Source organism: Rhinolophus sinicus, chromosome 17, assembly GCF_057876585.1.
Source record: "Rhinolophus sinicus isolate RSI-liver-muscle chromosome 17, RSI-T2T, whole genome shotgun sequence".
NCBI lineage: Eukaryota > Metazoa > Chordata > Mammalia > Chiroptera > Rhinolophidae > Rhinolophus > Rhinolophus sinicus.
In genome coordinates, this window is record NC_142517.1 from 49,339,527 (window position 1) to 49,363,252 (window position 23,726).

Here is a 23,726-nt window from a genome sequence, read left to right on the forward strand (position 1 = left end):
GACATTGAGCATGTCTCTGTGTGACACCTGTGGAACTGTTATATGGAAACACTTTGGAAAGTGTCAGGGAAAGCATGTACTTCAAATATACTCTGGGGAAGCATCCTCCCCCATGCTCCCCCCAAGCACACAGCCTCCTTAAGAGCGTATGGTGATCATAAAGGCTGTGGTCCCACTTAGAGTTTTCTTTCATTGTATCTGTAATAGGTGTTCATCGTAGAAAAATAACTACTAAAGAATAAGAATTTTGCAAATTCACCACCCAGAGTTAAATAACTCTTAATATTAACATTTTGGTATGAATCCTGGACTTTGGTATATCTTCCTTTGTGTATCTATGAATATGTGTGTTGTATACACTTGTGCATGTATATATTTTTTGTAATTAGCAAATATGGACTATGATATATGGCTATATAACCCTTTCCCACTTAATTTATCTTGAACATATTTTCATGTCAATAAATACTGACATTTTAATTGCTGCATAGTGTTCCATTGTACGGCTATAAAATGCTTTATTTAATCCAGTATTGTTGGATATGCACAATGTTTGGGTTATTCTCTTAGGAGAAATTCTTACAATTAAAATTTCTGAGTTAAAGTTATGTATGTTAAAAAAAATCAGGGGAAAAAAATCACCCATTGATACTTTGACTTTTATTTCCCCTGGCAGTGGATGATTATTTGTATCTCCATTGATTTAAGTTTTATGTTTTTCATATATGGATCTTTTGGATAAGTTCCTTCTGAGAGCTTTAATGTCTCATTTTAGTGCACAATTTTACCTTTTTTTCCCAACTACTTTGCAAAAATCTTTATTATGGAATATTTAAGAGATGCATACTCCCCCTCCTTCAGCAGTTATTAAAATGTGGCTCCTCTTGGTTTACCTTCTTTTTCAGGGGAGTAGAGGGTCTGGAGTATTTGAAAGCAAAACCCTCACTTATTCTACCTAAATACTTAAGAACGTCTCCCTACCTAGTCATAACAAACAAAAAGCCTATGTCATTTTCACATCTAACAAAATTAATAAGAATTTGCTAATATTATTTAATATTCAGTTCATATTTAAATTTCCCCAATTGTTTCAAAAACATTTTATTACAGTCTTCTAATCAAGACATATAGTGGGCTGAGTGGTAGCGTCCAAAAACAACTCTGTATCCTAATCCCTGTAACCTGTGAATATTTACTTTCTATGGCAAAGAATGAACGATACTTTCTATGGCGAAGGATGTGATTTAAGATATTGGCAGAAGGAATTGATCCTGGATTATCTGGGGGGGTCATAAGTCAATCACATGCCTTATAAGAGAGAGGCAGAGGGGGTTTTGAGAGAGCAGAGGCATTTAAATTGGCCTAGGCAGTGTTTATATATACATATACTTTACATTCAAGTGTATTGGGGTGACAATTGTTAGTAAAGTTACATAGTGTTTATATTTTATACCCATTTTTGGAGGAAAAAAGTCTTTATACATATCTGAAAGCAAATCTGGAAAAAGATGCCCATGTGTTAATAATGGTTGTCTTGGACAGGGTCTGTTACTTTCTACTTTATACACTTGTGTTTGGAGGTTTTTTGTTTTTTTTCCAAGAGACTATAAGACTATGGAAGCAAGACTGGAGTGATGCCACCACAAGCCAAGGAGCCACCAAAGCTGGAAGAGCCTTCAGAGGGAACATGGCCATGCTGACACCTTGATTTCAGACTTCTGGCTCCAGAACTGTAAGAGAATTTCTGTTGTTTTAACCCATCAAAGTTGTGGTAGTTATAGCAGTCTCAGGAAACTAACATGGGACCCAAATAAAACATACAAATTGCCTTTGGTTATTATATCTCTTGAGTTTCTTTCAATAGTAGTCTCCTTCCTTATACTGTTATTTATTAGAGAAATTGGGCTTTCCTTTAGCTCTTTGGTGGTGTCTAACTAGTTCTTCTGCCCTTTGTATTTAATGTAGACTGGTACATTGGATCTAGAGGTTTAATCAGATTCAGGTTGAATTTATGAGTCAGAACACTTCTTCAGCAGCTGTCCTGTTGTATTGCATCCTGTGGCCTAATGTCTGGTTGTCCCACTTAGTGGCGCTAAGATTGATCAGTGATTCACGCCATAAGGGTTCCTGTTCATCTTTCTCTTGTTTTTAAATTTAGTTGATGATCCATTATTTCATTAAGAGGCACAAAATGGTGATTTTCTAATTCTGTCATCCTTCTGTGCTCATTGTTTTGAATTCTATAAAAGAAAAACTTCTGATCAACTATTTGGCTACCCTGAAATATACCTCATATAGGGAACAATATTATATGATGTTTTGTTTCATTGTGTTTATTGTTTTTGATGTTCAAATTGCCCCATTTTAGGTTCTAGTGTCCTTTTCACAGAACCCCACGTTTGATTTTAATGGCTTCCCTGCTTCACTAGTATGATGAAGGGTCATCTTACCCATTTCCTGCCCCAGACCTGGAATTGGCCATTTATTCAAGGATTTCTTTTAGTGAGAAATTTCAAAGACCAGAATTTGGGCACTGTCACTGCTAATTACTACTAGGAATTACCAAGGAAATTCTTAGAATCTTACATTTGAATCTTACCAATAGGTGCTTCTAGGCCTTTACAATAGATTAGGCAATACTTTTTCTTCAAAGGAAAACATGTTTTACTGATTCAAATGTACCAATACAATTCAAATGTAAGATTCTAAGATTTTCCTTGGTTTTATACTATAACCCTGAAAATATTGGTTGCTAACATCAACATAATTATTCATTTTACCCTACAGTGTATTTATAATAATGTCAAAATATCATTATAAGCATAACAACTAACGAGGCCACTAAATATACTTTGATTTCTTTGCAATTCTTTTTGTTCTTATCCCACCAGTGATTCACAGTGAAAAGTTTTAAAATCTCTTAATTTTTCTCCACGTGATTATGCTATTAACTTCATACATAGTTGGATTCGTTTGTTTTTGGTGTGCAGAAGTTTGCTTTTTGCTATTGTTTTTTAATTATGTTAAACATAAACATTAGTCCAAAAGCAAAACTATAAAACAAGGTACAGTTTTGCTTGCTTCACTCTGTTCTCTTTCTCTGTATAGATAACTTACTAGCTTCTAACTTTCCCCTTTTTGAAACTATAGCTGGATATATAGAGGGTGCCAAAAAAATGTATACACATTTTAAGAAAGGAAAAAACTATTAAAATTGTAATACAAATGACTCTAGCATTCATTTGATTAATGCCATCTTTTGAGCAAACATACTACACGTTGCTACCCTAATTCAATTCAACTTCGAAAAGTAATACATACTCATAGATAACATCTCTTAAAATGTGTACCTTTTTTTGGCACCTCCAATATATGTATTCCTATTTCTTTCCTTTCTTACACTAAAGATAGCATATTATGCTTCTTGATTTAAAAAAAAAAAACGTACTCTGGATGTTACTCCTCATTCTTTATTTTATAACTTCCATAATAATCCTTCATAATTCAGGGTGCTGTGTTACCATCCCCTCACAATGGATTTTTAAGCTGTCAGTCTTTTTCTGTTACAAATAATGGTGCAGTGCATGTACCTTGTCATGTCACTTCCTATTTTTGCTGTCTTTGGAATAGATTCCTAGAAGTGGACTTGCTGGCCAAATATCTAGCATAAGTAATTTGCCACATTTATCTCCATACGTAAATGTGCATATGTAATTTGCATATGTAATTTGCCACATTTCCCTCCACAGGGGCAGTGTCATCTTGTATCACCTCAAATTCTCACCTGCAAAGCCTAAAATATGTACCCTATTTACAGAAAAGGGCTGTCAACCCCTGCCCTGCCGCATTGCAGTTCTTAGCATCCAGCCAGCAGAGAGCACGGAGGGAGTGTAGGCAGTTTTTGACGGCCAGGCCTAGGAGTGTCACAGGTCACTTATTTTCGCATTCCTTGGGCTAGAAGAGTCACATGCCACTAGCACTCTGCCACAATTATCAATTTTTTTCCTCCCTATATGGCACTTCCAGTTTGTTTTGTTTTTTTCCCCACTGCCCCCATATACATTTCACACATTTTTGGTCTTTGTGAACATAATATGTGTTTGGGAACTTTATTATTATCATTACTCTATTTTGCTTCTTCGCCAAGGATAATTTTGATATTTAAATTCAATTTTAAATTTAGTTATAATTCAGCTCTAAATTTAGATTTACAATTTAAACATTTCTACTTTAATTGGTTTCAATACTTTGTCTATTTTTTCCTTTTAAGACGTGGGGGCAGCTTTACACTGACTCTGAATTTCTCCTCTGGCTTCATGTTCTCCTCTCCATCCTTCTGCATGACCCCCCAGCACCCTAGACCCGCCCCCCCGGAGTAAATGGTCCCATATGGAGACAGCTGTATGTTCCTGATCAAGCCCCTCTCAAAATCGGGTCTTTCCTTCAGCATGGTGAATACCATGGTGAGGCTCTTCCACGTCCCCTGCTCCGCCCTTGTGGTCTGAAGTGGGGCCTGCCCTGGAGACTGCTGTGGGGGAAGGGTGCTCCCCTGGCACCGGGGTGTCCCCGCAGGCCGCTCCGTCCGTGGAGTTGATCCCTGGTAAGTTGGTCCTTTTGGGCAGCACCTTGATGACCCGCCCTCAGAAAATTCTCTCGTCCAGCTCCACAGCGGCCTGGCCTGTGCTCTCAGTGGCAAATTCTATGTAGGCATAGTCTTTGGAGTATCCGGAGAACTTGTCACACAGGATGGTGACATGCTGGACCTCCCCATAATGGTTGAAATAGGCCTCCAGCTCCTCAGCGGGGCCCCCGGAGTCCACGTCGCCCACATAGCTGGATCTGTGGTCCACTTCCACCTTCTCCACGGGAGTCCCAGGGCAGGGGACATCTATCTTTGGTCTCTGGACGTCTATCTTTGGACTCTGCAGCTGCTAGGCCAGTATGGCCCCAGCGCCCTCCTCTTTTCCTGCCCAGGTACTGCGCCCTGGGTGGCTCTGGCCCCTGGGCCTGCTCCATGGCCCACAGCTTCCGTATGATGGTACCGGGTGCTCGGCATGTCCTCACTCTCCGCTAGAGACAGGGAAGCCTGCATCTTTCTCCCTCATTGTCCTCTGCTTCCCCGGTCTCCACCTCCCTCCTGTCTCCACACCCTGGCCCCAGAAGGGTCTTCTCAGTCCAGCTGCAGGCCCCCCAGCCCTGGGCCTCGGGGTCTAGAGCCAGGCCTCGGTGGGCGGTGGGAAGAGAGTCCCGCTGAGGAAAGGCCACATGGCAGAGAGAGGGGAGGAAGGAGGGACCTCCAGCGCCTGCCCACCTCCACACCAGCCACTTTGTCTTTTTTTTATAACGTGACTTTTATTTGGCTTTATTCGTCACTTAAAAACATTTTCACATTCTTGTTTTCAAGACGGGCATAGAAATACTCATCTAAATCCTTGCAAATGTGAGAATTTTTCTGATGTTTTCACACATGAAGGGTAACTTGACCAGGTGTGAGAATTCTTGAGTCACAGCCTTTTTTCTCCTCAAAATTTGTTGTCATTTAGTAGTGGAGCAGAGATATCTGAAACTAGCTTTATTTTTGGTTTTGTAAGTAACTTTAGTCTTCATCTGTATTCTATGGGAATTTTTATTCTATCCAAAAAATACACCAGAATCTATCTAAATCTGAATCTCTATTTGGTCTAGTTGTATTAAGATAATGGTTTGTTGCTATAATAAAGGCCATGAGAACAGTGGTTTAAACAAGATAGAATTTTCTCTCTCGGGTACCAATTTGAGCCTCAGCAGTCCAGCAGTGATGCAGCAGTGTCACGGGCTATACTTAACACTTGGCCTTTGTTTTAGGAAGGCCATACCATGGCTCTCACTGTCACATCTGCATTCCATCCAGTGGGAAGGGGAAGCAGTGACCACATCCTGGAAATGGCAAGTATGCATTTTCCTATCTTTCAGAAAAAGAGGTTCTGTGAAACTAGACCATGTCATGCACTGAAGGTTTCCCACTGTAGTTCTGTGTAGCTTACAATTATTGTCAATTTCTCTCACTTTTTGGTATTGTTTTGTTTTGTTTTGAAGTCTGTTTTTGGTGCTCTTAAGTTTTCATCTTTTTTGATGTACTGTGAGAAATTATGAAGGAGCATTGAAGGCTGCTAACCAGAGCCATTTTTGACTTGGCAGTCCCTTCTCTTATACTTAAATTGGAATCAAAGACTTTGTTGTGTTCAAGCTTTTATTTTACAGATGAGGAGACAGGTCTCTATGACGCTCACACAAGTGAGCCTGGAGAAAACTTCTGGGTCTGGGCTTTCTTTCTTTCCTGATGAGAAAGCCAGCGTCTGGTAAAGGGACAGGAGATCTGGGCCAGGGGCATGGTCCCTGCCTTCAGGCCTGCCCTGGGGTAATGAGAGCTCGGTCCTGGAATGCTCCCTGCACAGCCTCTTGCCATGTCTCTTGAGTGAGGCCTCCCGTGCCTCCCACCAGTGACTGTGGCTTTGGAAGGTGTTTGATGCAGGAGCTGGGGGCTGTATTCCTTCACAATATGAGAGCTGAGAGAAAGCAAGTCCTGGAGATGAGGGATAATGATTGGAGGAACTGAGAGAAGGGAGGATGAGACAGATGTCTTCAAACATTAAGAGAGTTGTCCCACTGTGTGTGGGTGGTCGTATCGTGTTTCCCTGAAAAGAAGACCTAGCCAGACAATCAGTTCCAATGCATCTTTTGGAGCAAAAGTTAATGTAAGACCAGGTCTTATATAAGACCCAGTTTTATATTATAGTAAAAATGATCGGGTCTTATATAAATTTTTGCTCCAACAGACGCATTAGAGCTTATCTGGGGAAACGGTAGGGAGAACAGATTTCAGGTCAGCAGAAGGAAGAACTGAGACTGCGCTGTGCGAAGACAGACCCACCTACGTAGGAGCCGCGTTTCCCTTCAGCAATAGGGCACTCGGCTGGAGAGATCTTGGAGGGCATTACTCCATATTAGGAAGGCGGACTGAAGGACCTCGGAAGCCCTTTACCAGTACTGCTCTTCTGTGAATCCAGAGTTGAGGATGGGTTTTACTGAGTTCATTGAGGGTGATTGGAGTCATTTTGTAACTAAGGGAGAATCACGGACATTCATGAGTCATAGAAGCCAGTGAGTTTTTCATAAGGGAAATTGTTGAAATTACAGCTAAATTGAGAGAAATACCAGACTGAGTTTAGGTTTTCATTCAGAGTTTGCCCTGATCACTAGAGGTTATTAGAGGCAAATGGAAAGAGTCAGCCACATCTGGGAGAGGAGAGGCAGTGCCCTGAAATTGGCTAGTGGGAGCAACCCAAGTACCTGGGGTCCATGACCAAATCGCTTTTACATGAGAATACAAGGAGCATTGAGGTTAAGCTGGAATATAATTTTGTTCTATGGAGTTTTCTCCTCATACCAACTGTTTCGGAGCTATTAAGAACACTCATTCTGGCTTAAAGAAAGACAGTGACTTTATGTGGCTGATGTGAGCTAGAATAGAAATTAACCTGTATGTGCGGTTAAGTTGTAAGGTTCAGTTCATCAGCACCTTAGGAGGAATGTTAAGAAGAAATCAAAGGCAGCAGCACCGATCGACAGTAAACTTCAGGTGACTCTGCTAGCAGCGTTACTAGACAGCGGTAGCTGGCCACAGAAATCTCCATTAGGCTCTAAGACAATGAGAGATTTAGATGCATGTACAATCTAGGTAGTTTCTACATACCTACAGGTGTGCGCTTCTTTCAGAACTGTTACCATGTGGATGCCTCTAGTGCCCACTTCCTTCCCCAGGGATGTCGGAGTCAGACAGGGCCAAATGCTTTTCATATTCCTCAAGTCCTTACCCCGCCTCGTCAACTGAGTCACTGGGTCATTCAGATCCCAACGGAAGCCAGGTTACCAGTTTTCCCTGCTTCTCTTAGAAGTCGTGTTTCCTCCCGCCCTGCCTCCTGTCCTGTTAGGATGCGTTCTTCGTATCTAGTGCTGATCGCTCCCTCTGGTTCTTTGTTGAAACCCCTCCAAACTTCTATCAGTTCTCCTTTTTCTCATGTTTGTGAATTCTTCCTCTACGAGCTAGAATCCTCTTCTAATCTGCAGCCAGCCTCTGTCATCCTGCTTTCCAGAGCTCTATGTTGGAGGAAACAAAAATGTCTGGAGGCAGAGTTGGGGGAAATTAACCAGGACAGGGGATGGCCAGGCTTACTTACCACGTCCAGTGTTAGCACAGTCGAGCCACTATGGGTCGTGGGTTTACAAGGGGTTCAGTCCAAGGGAGCAGGGAGGGGCTTGTACTGACTTACGTCTGCATTTAACTGTCCTTTTATTGTGCATAAAATCATGTTCAATTAGGACTTTTGGGATGTCAGGATGTCTTGTTACGACAGGAAAAGTTTGGGATTTATTGCAGAAGAAATGATGAGTTTGTACGAGCCTGAGTCCACATGTGGTGAACAATGCACGCGCACGGAGCTGTTCTTTGCAGAAAGATGGGATGGAACTAAAGGACGGTCTCATGCTCCTGCTGCCCTTGGGAAACTCAAGAGACCTTGAGCTCAGAGCTAGATAATCCACCCCAGCCCTTGCGGTCTTAGAAAATGGGTTGAACATCTTTGAAAATGATGGAGACCATCTTTGCTTAGGAACAAGGTTATCTGGTCTCGTTCCTGTCTCCTGCCTCTCCCTGTGGCTTCGCTTTCATGGCTGCAACCTTGGGACAACTTCCGGGTGCTTTGTACCAGGGCCAGTCAGTGGTCACATAAGCACTTCTTTACCTGTCTTTCATATGTTCAGAGACAAATATTATGGAAATGGGTAGTTTAGGAGCTAGAGTTAAACCTCATTGTGCCACTTGGAATAAAGGCCAAGGAAGGAAACCTGGGCAGCAGAGCCAAGCGGGTACGCTTTTGGAGGTTCCTGTGTCTCTTCTCTCCCACCCTCATTCCTCCTCGTCTTGACCGATTCATTAAGAAGCCCTCAGGCCAGTATTTAAAACCCTTCCTTTAGAGATATGCTGTTTCTGTCTGTTCATCTCACACCTCAACCCAGGGGACAGTTCTCAGGAATAACCCTGGTTGTCAGGGGCCCCACGGCTCCTCTTGGGCTGTCAACCTGTAGTTTGTTTCTCCCTCCGAAGGCGGTGGGCTTGAGTTCTAAATGGCGGAGAGAAGGTGAAGCCAGAGGTACTGGGCTTTACAATGGCCACACGATGACAGACAGTCTGTCCTGGCCCATATCCATGCCAACCATAGCAGTGAGAGCAACAGCTGGCATCTACAAACCATAAAACTAATTTTCAAAGTAAAATCAGCAAAACAGAAACTGAAGATAATGGGAAAGTCAGAAGCAGGGATGGGACTTCAGTGAGGAACAAATTTTAAGTGATTTAGGAGCCCTCAGAGTTTGTTAGAAGGGGAATGTGGCTACTTTGGAGTCCCATTAGTTCACGTCCTGCTGTGCTATGAACAGCTAGTTAAGTATCAGCTCTTCCTTCCTAAGACTGCGTGGCCTGGCAGCGGCTCTCTCTGGTAGACCCCACAGATCTGTGCACATAGGCTGGGAAAGGAGCAGGACCGTGCTCATCCACCCTTCTCACAGCACACCGGTGGGAGTGTCTGCTCCAGACCCCGCTGGCCCTGCCCTTCCTGCTCCGATCTCTTGGCATACTTCCAACTGGGCTTCTGGGGAGGGGTGAAGTGCCTCTGTCCTTGAATTGTCACGCATGTCCTCCCCCTTTCTCTCTCCCTCTGGCCAGGCTTAAAGTCCATTAAAGAGAAGAGCTGGTCTTACCTAGCTTGAAATGCAGTCAATCCATCTATTTCTCTGGTTCCGTGGTTCTCAAACTTTAATATGCATGGGAGTCACCTGGAGGGCTTGCCGAACTGGACTGCTGGGCCCCACCCCCAGAATTAGTGATTCAAGGTGGACCCCAAGAATCTGCATTTCTAACAAGTTCCCAGGTAATAATGCTGCTGCTCTCTGGGGACCACACTTTGAGAACCGCTGACCTAATTTAGCTTCTCCCAAAGCTCTTCCTGGAGGAGCCCGCCCCTCAGGGCAGCTTTGCTGCCGGTTTTCCTGCGTCCCCTCAGAGCTGGCACTCAGCTGACACTTTGGGGTGGGCAATGCTTATTCAAATAAGAGACCAGGACACCAGGATCTTGTTAGCTGGATATATTTCTTTTTTTTTGTTTGTTTGTTTTTGTTTTTGTCACAGAACACTGTTTGCAGTAGAGGAAACTGGCATTGCAGTCTGGTGGTAAAATGGCTTGTTCACATAAACCAGTACATGTCCATCCTTTAGCGCAAAAAGCCCTAATGGCGCGTACCCTTATTGAAATTCAGGAATCTCCAACATTTTCTCTCTCTGTTTTTCTTCGTAATCGTTTTTTTCATTTTTTTGTGTTTTTTTTTGTTTTATTTTAATGAACATTTTCAAGGTTTGTCCAAAAGAAGGCCATGTAGGTTCTTGGCTAGCGGAAGACAATTCAGAACAGTTGTTGCACACTTGGACTGTCACCTTCTCCAGGCTGGCAGTTGATATCTTATTTTTTTTTCCAACTCATTTTTATTAAAAAAATAAAAAAATGCTCCAACTATCAGTTTTACAAAATCTCTAAGGGAAACACAAGAGCAAGGTGCTGAGGTAAAAAACACCTGAGGTAGCTTTTTTTTGTGTGTTTTTCTCGTTAAAAAAAAAAATCTGTAAATTTAACGCCCTGGGCCAACGACCTCGTGTAAATCGTTATTTTCTTCCACTTTTTTTTTTTTTAAAAAAGAAAGAAATCATTTTGCTGAAAATTGATGGCTTATACACCAAAATGTAAAAAGACAAAATATATTCTTTCTTTGCGGAATTTTTCTTTGTTTGGTTTGTTTGGTGGGTTCCTGTTTTCCTCTTCCAAAATGCTAGGACAAGTACCATTGACTCTTGTTCTTTTGAGTAACCAAGTGTAAGTTGAGGCTGGTTTGTGTGTTTCGTGTTTGTTCCTTTTGTGTGATGTGATACTCAGAGCACTGCTTTGCCTGGGGGAGAGGGGTGCGTAGGTAGGGGGAATTGAGTGACACAGAGGGATGAGGGAATTAAAAAGAATGGGGATGGAGAAGAAAGGGGAGGAGAGAGGAGAGGAGAGAGATAAACAGAGAGAGACAAAGAATTATATAGCAGTATGCAAAAACCAGTTTAAAACCTGTGAAGCAAAGAGAAATGGGTGTGTGAGCTAGACAGGGATGAAGAGAGGCAGAGTTTCCTCTTCAGAGAGACGGTATCCCTTCTGTTGACATACACAGGTGATCCAGAACTGCTGTGAGTGTCCTTTTGATGAGATTTCCTTCTGGGTGAATTTTGTGTGGGTGGCCTCCAAGCTCCTTACTAAACCATTAGACCTCCCAAAGAATGACTTTCTTCTTTAAAGACTAGAAAAGCCTGCTTTCTCTTTAAAAAGAAAAAAAAAATAATAATTGATTAAAGATTGGAGTTAGTTGAGTTATTTGATATATTATTTCTAAAATATATTAACGCTGCAGGCACCCTGTGTAACCCACAGGCCACATATCTTAACATCTTTCCCCTTCTAATATGTACACACATGTACAGAGACAATTTTCCACAAAAAGAGAAGTGTGTGAATTTTGCTTTGTTTTGAACACATTCACCTATGTTAGTTCAACTAAAAGGGATAGCGTGGTGGGAGTTAAGGAGAGATCCGAGTGGATGGTGAAGTGGATGGCCGGGAAGCCTGCAGAGGCCCTGGGGGAGGCGGCCCCCCTGCCCCTTCATGGCCCTCAGGATTCACACGCAGGGCCTCCGCAGACTTCTCATTCCTCAGGATGGTCTTTGGTTTGCTCCCGATCTGGCTGGCTGTGTTTGGTCTCGTTCTGTCAGGTGTTGGAAGGGCTACATTCATCCGTTGTTTTGCTGGTGCCTGTGGGAGCCTCACTTGCTGCGCTGTGAGGCGACTCCCTGAGGATATTTCTGCTCCTGCTGCTTCACCTGCTGTACAATTTCCCTGATCTTGCGCTGTGCAGTCTGCAGCAAGGGAAAGGAGGGGGACAGGGGGGGAAAAAAGGAACCGAGTTCTGAGGACAAGCAGTGGGGAGGGAGTGGGGGTGGGGCTTTGGGGAAGGAGGTGGTAAGCTCAGGAAAGTGCCGTCTACCCGCTGAAGCCCTTACTCTGGGGGCCTTTTCTGCCTGGAAGTGAAGTAGCCTAGTTTCCCCTCATTCCAACCTCAAGGCTCCTGGGTGGAAGATAAGGGAGTAGGACCCCAAAAGCTCCCACTTAACTGCTGGACAGACAGGCCAAGAAGCAGAAACAGGAAACCGGGGACCAGGGACCTTGCAGAAGTCAGACAGCACCCCCCTCCCAACTTGAGCTTCCAATGCTGCCCATGCCCATTTTTCCAGTCACTAGAAGAAGGAAGAACATTAGTGTGATTGCTGGGAAAGACAATGGTCAATTGGGGGGAGAAGTGAGAAACTGGCCCAGACACTCCACCCTGAACAACTGGAGAAAACACGGGAACCCGCACCTGACCCCTCACCCCACCAGTATTCCCACTGCAGGGGGACCCTGCAGGAAGCTGGGGGCTCAGACACACTCCCCAGGCACTGCTGGAGCTGGGGTGCGTGAGCAGCAGAGTTGGGAGTGGCCAGGAGTCTGACTAGGCATCTCAAAGGGCCCGGTGGGGGGCTGTGAAGGGGGGGCAGCAGAGCAGGGGCTGCCCCACCCACCCTGCCGTCAGGTCTCTCGGAAAAGGCACAGCTTTGGGACAGCAAGCTGACGGCTCAGAAAAATCTTCAGCGTAAGCTTAGACTGACTACACTGGTTTGGGACAGGGACCGGGGCTGCTCTATCCCAGAACCTAACCAACAAGAAGCATCAAAAAGAACTAGGCCACGTGATGCCAAGTCACTGGGCTTCCGAAAGGAAGAGCTGTGTGGAGGCCCTGTGTCCTGATGGGGAGATGGGGAAGGTGAGGAAAGAGAAATGAGGGTCTCTTGGGCATTTAACCCAGAATAGTGCGAGTCTGGCACCCAGGCAGGCCCCCCCTTGGGGAGCCCCGAGGCAGGCCATTGTCTGTATGTGGCTCCCAGCCTGGGGGGGGGGGGGGGCGGAGGCTGACTGAGGCCTGAGTAGGCAGAAAAGCGAAGCTGGGACCTCGTGCTTCCAAGTATCAGGGGGCTTGAAATGTGCTTGGCTTGACTCCCAGTTCTATCCTCTTCTTCAAGCTCCCCCAGCATGCCTGGGGGACCGCAGTGGTGACAGGGTGTGGAACTGCCTGTGCCCTGCCCACAGGGCTGAAAAGCCAGGGAGAGGTGCCGTGGGGGGGGCTGAAGTGGTGGGGGCGCTGGGTGTACAGGCCATCGAGAGCTTAGACAGAGAACTGAAGAGACCAGCAAGAGAGCCCAGAACCTCGTAGCACAGGTACCTGGCTAGCAAAGAAATGCCCGATAATTCTGACGATCACTTCCTCATTTTCATCCGGCGTTTGGTCACGAGGCACGATGACCTCGGCACTGGTTAAGTTCTGCAGTTCATTCACCTGTGAAGGGAGAAAAGTGGGCTCAGGAGGAAGTGGGAGAGGGGAGTGGTGGAGGGCAAGGCGGCTGGAAGCTGCTGGCCTTTCCTTCAATCTATGAAGCCCCGGACACTTGGGGCCATGTTGGTGTGGGCCTCGGGAGGCTCAGGGACAGGGAGAGGGAGTCCAGCTCCTGACTCCATGAACTGCTTCTGGGGCTGAATTCTTATTCCGCGTTCCTAGCAGGGCAGCGTACGCCCGTGCTCAGTGACCGGACCTCCCAATTACCCAGGGAAGAAAATCACGGCTGGACACGCTCTCCTGGGTGCCAAGCATGAGCTGACATGGCCTCTCCTCTGACTCAGCGAAGTAGCCTTTCCTTTCTGATCAGGCCCTTCTCCATTCCCGCTCTTCATTTGCATTCCTGCCTGCGTCCTGCTTATGCTGTCTGTCCTTATCTTTTTTCCCTGCCACTCCTGGGCCCAGACCCAGGCCCACCTCCACCATGAAGCCACCATGCTGACCTCCCTTTACCTAAGTCCCATTTCCTGCACGCCTCACCTGCCCCGACAAGACTGCACTTCCCGAGGGTTTGTGCCCCAGCCCTGGCCCCGCAGTGCTGAGCACGCCCGTGGAGTGGACACAATTTGATTCTAAAATGACCACACAGGACATGGAAGGGCCAAGCTTCCCCTCCCTCGTGGACTATTTGCTTTCTTTTGCCTATTACACTCCAGCTTGCCGGGGCTCGGTGTGTGTGCGCTCATATGTGGACCACATTTCTGGATACGGGGAATAACATACACGCTATGAACTTGACTCTTCTACATAAAAGTGACTCCTTCTATCTAGAATTTGGCTTTGATTCCTCTGTAAGAGTTTCTATGCAAAGAAAACAGCTCCCCCCCCATTCCTGCCCCCCAATACTGCTGCTTTGCCAGCATGCTCAGCTCTACGGACTTGCCCGGGATGGCATCCCCGCCGGGGGGTAAGTGACATTCTAGAGCGCTCCTGGGCCTGACACACTGTCCACTCGTCCTGACAGGCTTCAGAGTTACTTCTCTGATGCTCTGCACGTCCCACTGTGCTACTGCTACCTGCAGGCTGGCAGCCTGGATTACTCTTCTAAGAACGATTCCTTCTCACCCGCCACCTTACTGCTGAATGAGCACCCCTGTAAGCAGATGGCCAGGTCTGGGAAACTGCCAGAAGACTGAACCTGTCAGGAGGGAGACTTAGGCCTCTGGGGGCATTTGTCAGCAGAGTGAAGAGCAGAAGAGAGTGAGGACACTAGGCCTCGAGGGTCTCAAGTGTGAAATCAGAGAAGACGGCGGGTGCTCTGCCAAGGGTACTGCTGTCCCTATGGGTGTCCCGCTGCTACGTGCGGCTGGAAAGGGGGCGGGAGGCAGCCTGCCTGTGTGCAGGGAGTGGGCCCATTTCCCAGCATGCACTGCGAGGCGGTGTCCTGGGCTCGGGGCACACGCTGCGCTCCAGGCAGCACCGTGGACGTGGGCCCTCAGCTCTGGAGTGATGCTAATTACACTTCTGTCCTTGAAGAGGCAACGGGGTTCTGAGCGTCAGGCCAGGCAAGGGATCAGCCCCAGAAATGAAGCCAGCTCAGGGCACACTTACGGTTTTGCCGCCCTTGCCAATCACCCGGCCAGCTGTGGAGGAGGGCACTCTGATGTGCGCTTCCAGCTTCACCTCTTCTTTGGGGTTAAAGAAGTTTTCTTCTTTCAGTTTCCCAAAGATCCGCCCCTGGGCCTGAGAGAGCAGGACACGACTGGTGACACTCCCAGCCGCCAGCCACCTGCCTCAGCACTGCTGCTCCTGAAGTCCTGAGCCCGCCTCTGCACACCCCAGCCTCACTCACTCGGGCCAGACACAGGGCAGCCGTGAACCCCGCTTCCGCTCGCGCACAGCCTGGCGGCGCTGCTCCTGCCACAGCCAGTGAGTGCGCTGTGCAGTGTGCACAGGCACCTCCGCTAGGAAGCTTTCTCCATGTTGGACTGGGGGTGGTGGTGAGGGGGCAGTCATTTCTGTACTCCTAGCTTCTAGGAACATTTGCTTGAAGAATTTGTTCAGGGAATTCTTAATGTCCTCCCACCATGGTATGTTCAGATCAGGTTAGTATAAGATGTAGGTGAGGACGGTGGTGATGGGATTTAATGAGCCTGATCTGGCTTTTTAATGTCTACCTCCAAAGCCAGTGTAGCCGAGAGGTTATTGTTCTTTAAAAAACAAACAACCAAAAAAATCCTTAAAAAGAGATGTAATTTATATTACCTAAAAGTCATCATTTTAAAGAGTAGACGCCAGTGGTTTTTAGTGTATTCACCATGTTGTACAACCATCACCACTATCCAGAACATTTCCATCATTTCCCCCTCAAATAAAAACCCTTATTACCAGTGAGCCCCAATTCCTCCTAACCTCCGTCCCCTGGCAACCACTATGCTAATTTCTGTCTTTGTGGATTGTGCTTTTCTGGACATTTCATATAAATGAAATCATACAGTATGTGGTGTTCTGTGTCTGCCTTCTTTCACTCAGCATCACATGTTCTATGTTCACTCATGTTGTAGTGTATACAATTTCATTCCTTTTCATGGCTGAATCATATTTGATTGTGTGGACAGACATTTTGTTTATCCATTCATGACCTGAAGGGTTATTGCTCTTGAATGGTTCCACATGTGTTAGTTTTGTCTTCTCAAATTTGACATATTTTTAATTATGAGAATTATACTTTTATAAATAAATATGTTTCTGACTTTTAGAAAACTCAAGTTATAATGTTCTGGGGGAGGAGAAAAAGGCAAAAAAAAAAGACATCCAACCACATCATGCTATTTCTCTTCATACCCCATAGCTTGAAGGGGAGACTAGACTAAACGAGTCTGAAACATCCATTCTCCAAACCATGGCTGAGGGATCAGCGATACTGCAGAGGTGGTACCCTTTGAATTGGGCAATGACAGACAACCTCCTTTTCCAAGGGAAAACAGGGAAGGAGGGCTCCCAGCAGAGGGAACAACCTGAAGATGGGCAGACCGAGTAAGTCTGAGGCTCGCGAGCAGTAGCAGGAAGGGAAACGGAGGCTGGGCCTCCAAAGGTGGGGTGGCTGCTGCAAGGCTCTCATCGACCCCCACACGCTGCCCTGTTCCCAGGGCCCGCAGGGCTCAGGTGGCCCTTGGCACTGACCTTGAACTGGGCTTCAGGTGGTCCGGTGATGATGACCATCCTTTCGCTGACGTCTGGGCCTTCTGCTGGGGCAATCTGCAATTCAGAAGGAACAAGGCGTGCTGCCGCTTGGCGGCATTTCAGGTCTTTGCACCTGGTGCGCTGTTTGAGCCCTGCTGCCTCCACGCTGAGGCTTAGGAACCAGGAGCGCAGTGCCCGGTACCTAACTTGGGTCTTTGGTTGCCCAGGGAGAGCTGGCAGCAGGTCCATACTCACTGCCTGTCCCTGCCCCGAGCACCAGCAGTGACTGGCTGCCTTTCACCAAGGAGTCCAGAGCTCTAGGAAGTAGGAGGGTCCAGGCCTCAGCTTGCAGGAAAGGTAACCCTGGTTCTAATTCTCGGCTCCCAGAGGCCGTCGGCTGAGTGACAGCTGAGCTCGAGCAGGTGTAGTTAAGAGAAGGGCTGAAAGGCTAATTCACGATTCACGTTGACCATGTCATTCTGTCGTACTGTCCACTTCTTGGTGATGCATAGCTGGCTGCCTTGTTCAGATTTTGAAAGCCCCCCCACCCCCACCCCCCAGGGTCCTATTTTATGGCTGAAGCAAATGGGACCAGAGAGGTGAGGTGACTGCGAAGACCACAGGGTGGACAGGGGCTGGAGCAGGATCAGGAGTCACTGCAGGTGTCTCTGGCTGCATTTTGTGTGGTTTTCTGAGGCCTGCTGAGCAGAGGCTGCACAGGACAGGGGAGCGAGGGGAGCAGCTCTTGCCTGTCACCAAAGCATCGCTTGGGATGCACCATCCCGAACCTCAGCTCCGCCCACCTTCCAGGGCTCTGCTCCCACATATTAGTGTACAGCTCTCGCCCTTCCTTGGTGGCATCATGCCCATACCCCTGCTTGTGGCCCCTGAAAGGTGACAAAGCAAGAGCAGGGGTTCTCTGGAGATTATCTCGCTTCAGAGACTCATGCTTTAGAAACCTGTCAGAATCCAAGGAATCTAGCAAAAGCCAGGTTGATTTTGTAAAGTAGGAAATGTCTCTCGCATATATTTGGCTTCCCTGGTGCTGTCTCTTCTTCACTGCTCTGCAGAGAGAGGCAGGGGCCAGGGAAGCCGCAGGCTGAGGGCCCGCATGACAGACGTATACACACCACCAGGCTGCAGAGCCCATCCTGCCCCTGGTCCAGTCCTGCTGTTTGTCATCACAGAGGTTACCGGACAAGTGACACACCACCACTCAACCTTGCTGGGACAGAAAGGGACTCTGGGGGTGCTGTGGGGCGAAGCCCACGGGATTGCTCTCTACTTGTTTTCCTCAAGGCCGGCTGGGAATGATTCTGGTAGAGTACTCGGGTTGTTACACTGGGAGAACACTGGACCAGAAATAGAACTTGGTCAAATCTCAGCTCTCACACACTAACTTTGTGGCCTCCGCCAAGCCACTGAAAGGCTCTGGGCCCTGGTTCCTTTTGGGCAACGGTAAATGGAGAGCCATGGCTGCACTCAGTCCCAACAGGGGCTCAATAAGCTGCAGGTGAGCAGAATTACACCAGCGAGCCAGTCCTGCCACCTGTACACCTGGGCCGCGCCTCTACCCGTCTTTCAGTCTCCCTTAGAGGAAAACAGGGAGGGTTTGATGAGATGACCCCTCAAGTCCCTTTTAGGTGAAATCGCCTCATTCTATCTCCTGCGGGGCATCTCAGACCACAGGACTGAAAGCGGGGAGAGGCCCTGGGGCAGGGCCAGCCCTGCAGTCTTCCACACCTTACTTGTCGTGTCACAGGGGCGAGGCCAGTATGACCCAGTATGACCTGGGCCAGGGTCTCACTTGCAACAAGCCTGTTGGGTGCAAAGGCCCCGGGTGCTCCACAACTCCCCCCCACACCTCAGGGCTCTCATCCAGTGTACCCACTCTGCAGGTGAGATAAATGAGGCCTGGAAGGGGAAATGATTTACCAAATAAAATTCTTTTACGGTCTCACTACAATCCTCGTCGTGCACTACTCAGAATGTTTTGTTTTTGTTTTGTTTCTCCAGCACGCTTGCTGTGGGAGAAATTCCAGCTCTGCCTGGGGAGAAAGTGTAAGCATTCTTTCTCTCCAAGTCATGAGACTTCTTGTTCAGAATTCCAGGCCGTTCCATGGGTAGCAAATTATTTTACGTAACAACGGAAACACTGTTTCCGAAAGTGTTTCATGAGGCTCGGGATGTGCTCAGCATTCTGCTCGCTAGTCAGAGCTGATAGCTGGGCTTGGAGCAGGACCAGGGTTGAATAATCCTTCCCTTTCAGTTTCTCTGACGGGTCTTCACATTGTGCTGGCGAAGGCAGGATGTGGGTATGTAACTGCAGCTAGGGCTGTGCTCACAGCCATTCCCATAAATCAAGGGGCCTTCCTTCCTTCCTGAGTCTCTCTGTGCAGTCCCAGGGCTTCACCTCAGGTTATGCCACCAGCTTTTTGTTTATGTATGGTTTGTCGTCCATGGCTTTTCAAAGAGTTTTTCATGCAGACTACTTTTTCAAAGCTCAAGGGTTTTTGAAGCAGAGGCTACGCTGATAGCTGCTAAGTGGGAATCATCATTCCACTTAAGTCCCTTCCCTTAGATTTGGGAAGCTCCTCAGCCTTTCTTTGCTTTATCTCCTTGAGAAGAGGAGGAAAATGGTAACCCAGAGAGGACTGGGGTGGCTTATCTGGTATTAATACTTTTTCTAATTCAGTTGTTAGTTGAACATAAAAAGGAGTAAGAGAGGTAAGGATGTGAGAGCAGGAGGGAATAGTCCTGGAGGCCAATTTTTCAGATCCTGTGGGATTCTGTCCCTGGATGGCATAGGAGTTGCCCAGAACTGACAGAAGGAATAAGGTACATGGGGTGGGAGGTGGTGGCGGAAGGGGGTGGGGTACAGGTGGCTGCTGAGAGCAGCTTTACCTTGATGGAGGCCCCAGCGAATCTAGCCAGCTGTTTAATGTGCGCCCCCTTCTTCCCGATGATGGCCCCCACAGCCTGCGTTGGGATGAAGAGGTTCACAATCTCCTGCTCCGGGTACTGGAAGGCCAAGACAAGACAGAAGATGTCATTCCCACTGGGGCTGCTCTTTTCGGAAGTTACCGAGCGTCTACTATGAGCCATGTGGTGGGATGGCCTCACAACCAAGCAAATGGCCAAAATGGTGCCTGGATTCCTCTGTGGCCTGGGGCTCTGCAGGTGGGAAGCTTGAAGAATGAACCTGAACACAGGCAAGCACGGCACGACAATCAAAATGCAGCATCTCCAAATTTCTTGGATACAGGCAACTGTCTACTGACAGGTTTCCTGTCACATACAAATGTGATGTGTTTCTCCTGTGTCTTCATCCAAGAAATCATTAGTTATTAAATGTACCCGGCCTGAGCACAGGGCTCAGAGGCACTTTGTTAGAGGGAATGGAAAGCTGCCTCGTCCACCTTGGAGCCAGAAACGGCCTTTTCTCTACAGTGGTGCCATATTCCTAAGAAGCCTGCCCTGACCTGGTCGCATGGTGACAGCCCAGAAGGACATGGGCAAGGCCACCAGGGATCCTTGCTCCAGGGGTCTATGGAAACATGACCCCATTTACTAGACCTTGTTCAAAGGTCTTTGGAAACCATTCTTTACACCAACACCACCTAATCTGACCTGCTGATGGCTCCCTGGCACCAGTTTCCTGCCACCTAGAGGACTGTAAACTTCAGCAGGACTGCCGGGCGGGACAGCACCAGTGCTTGGAAGCACCTCTATGCACATGAGCGCGGCAAGTCTGGTGTGCTGATGCCCTGGTGTGTCACTCACTCCCGGAACCACAGTACCCAACATTCACTGGTTAGTGACACTGGCTAGTCCGCCAAGGACGACGAGGTGCCAGCCACAGGAGAGGGCAAGTGGCAGCTGGGGCTGAACCAAAGGGCACTTACGGAGTGATGATGCGGGAACGGGCCGAACTGATGAGGAGGGTACAAGCTGGAGAAGTATCCGGAGTGGGTCTGCGGCGTGACAGAGAGAGTCAGTCAGACGGTGCCCTCAGGGCACTCAGCAAACCCAGGTGGCATTTACCACACGCAACACAGCTCTCTGCAGCACCACCTGGCCCCACGGTCACGTCTACCCACCCGTCCCTCTGCAGCTCCGCTCTCTGCTCCATTTGCCCTTGGAGAACTGGGCTGGGCTGAATGTTTAGCATTTCCAGCCGAGCCATGCTTTAGGCTCGTAGGAGCTTCCCGTGGGAGTGTGTGCACGCATGCTCACGCACACCCACACCCACACACTGTCTTAGCCTGTCCTCAGGCAGGGCCGGTGCCTTCCATGTACCAGGGAATTATGAACAGTGGATTAAAACAGAGAGTGCTAGGACAATGTCCAAGAGCTATTGGGAGTCAGGGGACGGCTTTCATCTGAGGGCCCTTGAACAAATCTCCTGGTGGCCTCCATCTCCTGCATCTCCAGCTGGGTTCTGAGCTCCCGATCACAACTTCACTTTATGACTCACTAGGGACGAAATGCAACTGTTCCTTTATGAGCTTGGCAAGTAGACTGGCCTCGGGGGAAGAGATAAGTGAACACTGTGTCCCCAAAGGAGCTCTACGTGCCCAATGCACCTGCGGGGACTTGCATGACTTGGAAAGAGGCTGCAGTGACACTTCATGCCCACAAGAGGGGGATACGACACCAGCGTTCTCCTGGCAACCTCCAGTTTTGAAAAAGGAAGCTAAGCGAACAGGTTTGGCTCACTTGGTCCTGCCTCCTGCTTGACGAGTATCAACACCGGACTCCTCTCTGTGCAGGTCCCTGTGCTGGGGGCTTTCCTGGGCCATGGAGGGTGGGGGCTGAATTCCTGCAGGTTTTCTGCTCAAAGCTCTACCTTGGGGAAAGGATGCTTCTGCCCTCCTCTCTCCTAGACAGCCTTTCCTAATTTAGCCCTCATAGCAGAAATAATTCTTTTGAATTGTAATTTGCCTTTTCCTCACAAAGACTTAGGTGAAGCCAAGAATACACAGGCCACAGTGTGGCTGCTATTCTGGCTTCAAACACGCCCAACATACACACTATATTAAATTTAGATCTCCTGCTTGAGTTGGGGGACAGAATTCACTGCAAAGGGGTACAAAGAACACATGCATTCCCTACTCCTCTTTTTATTCATGAGTTACTGCAACTGGACAATTATTATGGGGCATGAACCCTGAACCCTGCAACAGGAGCTCGTTTCTACCCGAGGCGCTGCCATTTGCCTTTGTGTACGTAAGTTGGTTTTTGCAGTTGGAAGACTCAGAAAACCTGAGTCTGAATCACTAGCTCTATACAAGTTGGAATAATTTATTTAGCCTCTCTGAACCTAATCCACAAATGGATTAAAATAATGTCTAGATCTTATAATACTGGGAGGATTCATTCATTCACGCAAAAGATATTTGAGCATCTACTATGTCTGAAGCATTGTTCTAGGTGCTGGGGACACAGCTATTAGGACAGTAAAGGTCATGGTCACCATGCATCTCACATTCAGTCTACTGAGGAGGCAGACAAATACTGTAAAAGAATTGAACAGGACGATGTGAGGAAGAGGAGCTGCAGAGATGGGGGTTGGGATGGCAACCTTAGCCGGAGTGGTCCAAAGACTCTTGGAGGAGGTCATCTCGGGGTTGGGACCCATGAGGAAATGGAACCCCGTGCAAGGCACCAGGGAGGTGGCATTCTAAGCAGGGTGTTTAGAGATCCAGAGCTTGGAAGGAGTTGGCTCGTTTGGAAAACAGAAAGGAAGCCCATATCAGGAAAGCAAGTAAGACAGTACAGCAGCATATGAAGGAGAGGCAGCAGTGCAAGATCATGCAGGACCCTGTGGGCCTTAGTTTGACCCTAAGTACAACGGATGCCTCCTAAGGATGTTGTGTGGCATTTAATGAGGTCACAGGAATGGAAGAATCTACCATCGGGCTTTGCATGGCTGAATTAATATTACATGAGTACTTAGTTATAATGAAATGTGTGGCTCACCAGAGCCTACTTTCTGCTTCCCATCCCCTCAAGCTTATGTGGAGTCTACACCTTCACATGGAAGACGGCTTTCAGAGCTTAGTCCCGATGAGCAGAAAAGTAACCTACTGATGACTTGAATAAATGTTCTCTGTAATGGGAAAGCTGGTTGTAGCCATCTGACAAACCAAGGCCCCAGGAAAGGGGAGGGTCAGTGTGGAATCCCGACCCCAATGTGGCAGCTGGGCTGTCTCAGTTTGAGGGTCCCCAGCTATTTTATGAGGGAGAAGCTACTTTATTACATTGGGGAGGGGGAGAGAAAATATTATGATGAAGGTGCCTTTGCCAGGTATGCCCCATCCCCTGCCAACGGGGGGGGGGAGGGGGCTGGTCATTATTATCCTGAGTTTGAGAGAAATTGGTGTCTACTTTTCCTCTATGCTTGACTGAGCTTGCAGGTAAGTAGAGGAGTATATATCAAATGCACTTGTAGAAATTAAAAAGGGAAGTATAAACAGTTGGTCTGCTTTTCCTATAGGAAGAACTGTAGGGTCCTTAGCTCCAAGCTGTTATATATGATCATTTGATGCACAATTTAGGTGACCTTTTATAGCATGAAGAAACCAGGGGGTGGGAAGAGTGAGGGGTGGGAAAGGGGTAGTGTAGAGGGCGAAAGTCAGGCATATAAATTATATTCAAATATTTAAATAGCTTTAGTATGTTGACAGAGTGATGCCACGTTGCAAAGAGGGCGTGTGTGCTCACCTAAGGAACCAGGGATATGGATATGGACATGGGTCTGGGGGAGGGCAGCAGACCGAGCCAGCGGGGTCACTGTCATGGGCAGGGCTTTCCGAGACACAGAAGGTGCACCCTTCTACCCCAGGGTGTCAAAAGACCCCCTCGCAGCCCTGCTTATCCGCCTGTGCGTGCTCTCCTAGGACAACCTCCAGAGCTCATGGGGACCAGAAACTGGTAAGCGACCGGTAGCAAGAGGTAGAGGCAAGATTTGAGCACAGATCTGTCTCACTCTGCAG

General features: G+C 47.6%; 1 protein-coding gene and 1 pseudogene across 2 annotated transcripts in view; both read right to left on the bottom strand.

Annotated features, from left to right (window-relative positions):
- Positions 1-4,332: 4,332 nt before the first annotated feature.
- On the bottom strand, positions 4,333-5,393 carry LOC109449470 (embryonic polyadenylate-binding protein 2 pseudogene; annotated as a pseudogene).
- A 4,998-nt stretch (positions 5,394-10,391) lies between these two features.
- The window catches only part of IGF2BP2 (insulin like growth factor 2 mRNA binding protein 2), a 141,983-nt gene continuing 128,648 nt past the window's right edge, over positions 10,392-23,726 (bottom strand). Inside the window, exons 11-16 of one of the 2 annotated variants that reach the window (XM_019735887.3) lie at positions 20,634-20,702; positions 19,633-19,749; positions 16,729-16,803; positions 15,157-15,288; positions 13,435-13,548; positions 10,392-12,034 (exon numbers count right to left, since the gene is read on the bottom strand). In XM_019735887.3, coding sequence (XP_019591446.2) covers positions 11,942-12,034; positions 13,435-13,548; positions 15,157-15,288; positions 16,729-16,803; positions 19,633-19,749; positions 20,634-20,702 — 600 coding nt within the window. In that variant the 3' untranslated portion in view covers positions 10,392-11,941. The remainder of the gene's footprint in view (positions 12,035-13,434; positions 13,549-15,156; positions 15,289-16,728; positions 16,804-19,632; positions 19,750-20,633; positions 20,703-23,726) is intronic. The other variant, XM_019735888.3, reaches the window with a different exon arrangement.